This window comes from Triticum urartu, chromosome 2, assembly GCF_003073215.2.
Source record: "Triticum urartu cultivar G1812 chromosome 2, Tu2.1, whole genome shotgun sequence".
NCBI classification, from domain to species: domain Eukaryota; kingdom Viridiplantae; phylum Streptophyta; class Magnoliopsida; order Poales; family Poaceae; genus Triticum; species Triticum urartu.
In genome coordinates this window covers 15,575,449-15,578,240 of record NC_053023.1, presented here as the reverse complement: position 1 = coordinate 15,578,240, position 2,792 = coordinate 15,575,449, and the positions used below count along the sequence as shown (strand labels likewise).

The 2,792-nt window shown below is 51.4% G+C and overlaps 1 protein-coding gene across 1 annotated transcript; it reads left to right on the top strand.

Annotated features, from left to right (window-relative positions):
- Positions 1-473: 473 nt before the first annotated feature.
- On the top strand, positions 474-1,919 carry LOC125540685 (uncharacterized protein At4g15970-like). The gene is made up of 2 exons (XM_048704274.1): positions 474-765; positions 862-1,919. The coding sequence occupies exons 1-2, from the start codon at positions 595-597 to the stop codon at positions 1,735-1,737; spliced, it is 1,047 nt and encodes a 348-aa protein (XP_048560231.1). The 5' UTR covers positions 474-594; the 3' UTR covers positions 1,738-1,919.
- Positions 1,920-2,792: the final 873 nt, after the last annotated feature.

The window sequence follows — 2,792 nt, the reverse complement described above, 5'->3', positions numbered from 1 at the left end:
ACAAAGCAAGCACCAACAACACAAGAGCCTCAGAATAAAGAGTAGTGGAATTAATCCACCAGAACTGTCTATCATGCAAATTTTAGCATAAAGTCTGAACTGAACAGAAAGCTAGTTACCCTTTTGTCAGTTTTCTGCAACTCTATTTTATACTACTAGTCAGACCAATTCTATCTCGACACCTTGATTTCTCCGCCATCCCACGAATAAACTGAGAAGACGCTCCCAGTGTATGACTTGCCAAGTTGCGCATCTCATGACAATCCAGATCAGCAATCGACAAATCTAGCCCCCTCAAATTCATCGGATTCTGTGTGCGTGAGCGATTCCAGTTCATAGTCAGTGTTATAAAGAAAGAAAGATCAAGTCTAGTCAACTGTTGTATTAATTGCCCAAACGTCTCGAGATCTCGTTTCCTTTTTCTTTGTTGTGACAGAAGAAGATCTGAAATCTTGGCCTCGTTGCGCATCGAAGTCCACTTCATAAGCACTAGTGCTATACCACAGGGTACAGTTGTACTGTGCTCTGGGCTCTTGGAAGCTGAGACTGTCTAACAGTTTGGAATTTCTGTTCCATCACCAGCAGGCTGCAGTAATGTACTCGCTGAGGGATTTATTGGGTTTCGTTGTGGGAGCAGCGATCACGGCCGCCTTTGTCGTGCTGCTGGTGCCGTCGTCTGCTCCCAACTGCCCGTGCAGCCCCGAGCTGGCGTTGGACAACAATGGAAGCCAAACACATCTCATGAGCAGAAAAAACCTCAGCATGGTACATGCATTATCTTCCTCTTTTGATCATTGTCTCTTGGTTAACTAGTTTTCCTTGTGCATGTCTGACTCTGCAGAACTTTGGCGCTGCATGCAGGTTCCGGCCGTGAAGAGTAAAGAAGAAGACAGCCTTCTTGTGGAGCTTCTGAGAAGCGCGGCCATGGAGGACAAGACGGTCATACTGACCTTCGTCAACGAGGCGCTGACGCTGCCGGGGTCGCTCCTGGAGCTCTTCCTGGAGAGCTTCAGGCTGGGCGTTCGGACGCAGCCCCTGCTGAAGCACCTGGTGATCGTGGCCATGGACGCCAAGGCGCTGGAGCGGTGCCAGCACATGCACCCGCTCTGCTACCCGCTGGGCAGCGGTGGCCGCAGCAGCGACGGCGAGCCTGGAGGAACGGCGGCGGGGGAGGTGACGTTCATGAGCAAGGACTACGTGGAGCTGATGTGGGCACGGAACCGGTTCCAGGCGCGGGTGCTGGGGCTGGGCTTCGGCTTTGTGTTCACAGACGTGGACATCGTGTGGTTCCGGAACCCGCTGCTGCGCTTCCCCGTCGCCGCCGACATCGCCTTGGCGTGCGACCAGTTCTTGGGCAACAATCCCTATGACCTCGACAAGGCGGCCAACGGCGGCTTCGTGTACGCGAGGCCCAACGCGCGGACGCTGGCCTTCTTCCAGGACTGGTACGAGGCGAGGAACCGGTACCCCGGGGAGCATGACCAGTTCGTGTTCGGCGAGGTGAAGAAGGAGCTGTCGGCGCGGCACGGGGTGACGCTGATGCTGATCGACACCGTCTACTTCAGCGGCGTGTGCGAGAACAAGAAGAATTTTTACGAGGTGTGCACGTACCACGCCAACTGCCTCATCGGTCTGCAGAAGAAGATCGACACGCTCGCCGGCGTGCTCGACGAGTGGAAGCAGTTCAGGGCCCAGCAGGAGCTGCTCGGCAACAGCACCACCACGCTCATCTACTGAGACGCTGTCCGTGAGCTGTGGCTCGTGTTTGTTCGAGATTTTAGCTAGACAAGTTTTTATTATGGATAACAGGAGTAATCAGTTGTTTTACTGGATGAAATTGGTCGGACTTGTGCAATGGATCGATGAAAAGGATTGAATTGTTTTGGTACTGTTAGTAAGATTGCTTTCATTGGTGACAAGGTGAACCATGCAGTATTACCACCTTGAATTTAAATTGCATTCTTGGTCATTCATCCAAACCAGGACCATGTAAATGAATGAAAGCAGTACTATGTTCATAAGCCCCATAGGAGAAATGGATTAAGTTGTTTTGGTACTGGTAGTAAAATTGCTTGCACTGGTGATAAGGTGAAATATGCAGCAATACAACTTTCAATAATAATTGTATTTCTTGGTCATTCATCCAAGCCAGGTTCATGAAAATGAATGGAAGCAAAATAACAAGCGCCAGTGTGCATAGATCTATTCTCCGTGGTCTACAGAACATACTAGTACTATCTTAATAAGCCCCATTGGAAAAATCGTACTGCTAACATTCAAAATGTTCTGTACTACGCACCAAATCGGTCCACAACTTTATCGAAAAAGGGTTTCCCCCGCTTTGTATTCCAAAAAAAATCATCATTGTACATATCACAATGCTGGGGCGAGCAGCACAACAAGCCCAAGAAAAAGAAGAAGAAAAAATGCCAACGGCGGCAGCTCGACAAAGCGTGGAAAACCCGCGACCGCTGAGCCCTCCGGAACCAAACCACAACAGCCCGAGGCTCCGATCTACTGCGAACTAAGCATCACCTCCAAGAAGGGATGCGACGCCGACGACGCTGCTGCCCGGACAAGTCCTAGGGTTTTCCCCAGTATGCAGAGGGATGTGGGGGATAGCTACTCCCGACACCCTCCAAGAAGGGATAGTGGCACCCGCCGGTGTCACCGCATCGGAGCCGGACGACCCGGCAAGGATTTCTCCCGCACGACAAACCCCACCAGCCAATCGGAACCAACCAGCCAAACCACCGCCCAACTATGTGCCATCACGGTTGCGCCGCCACCAA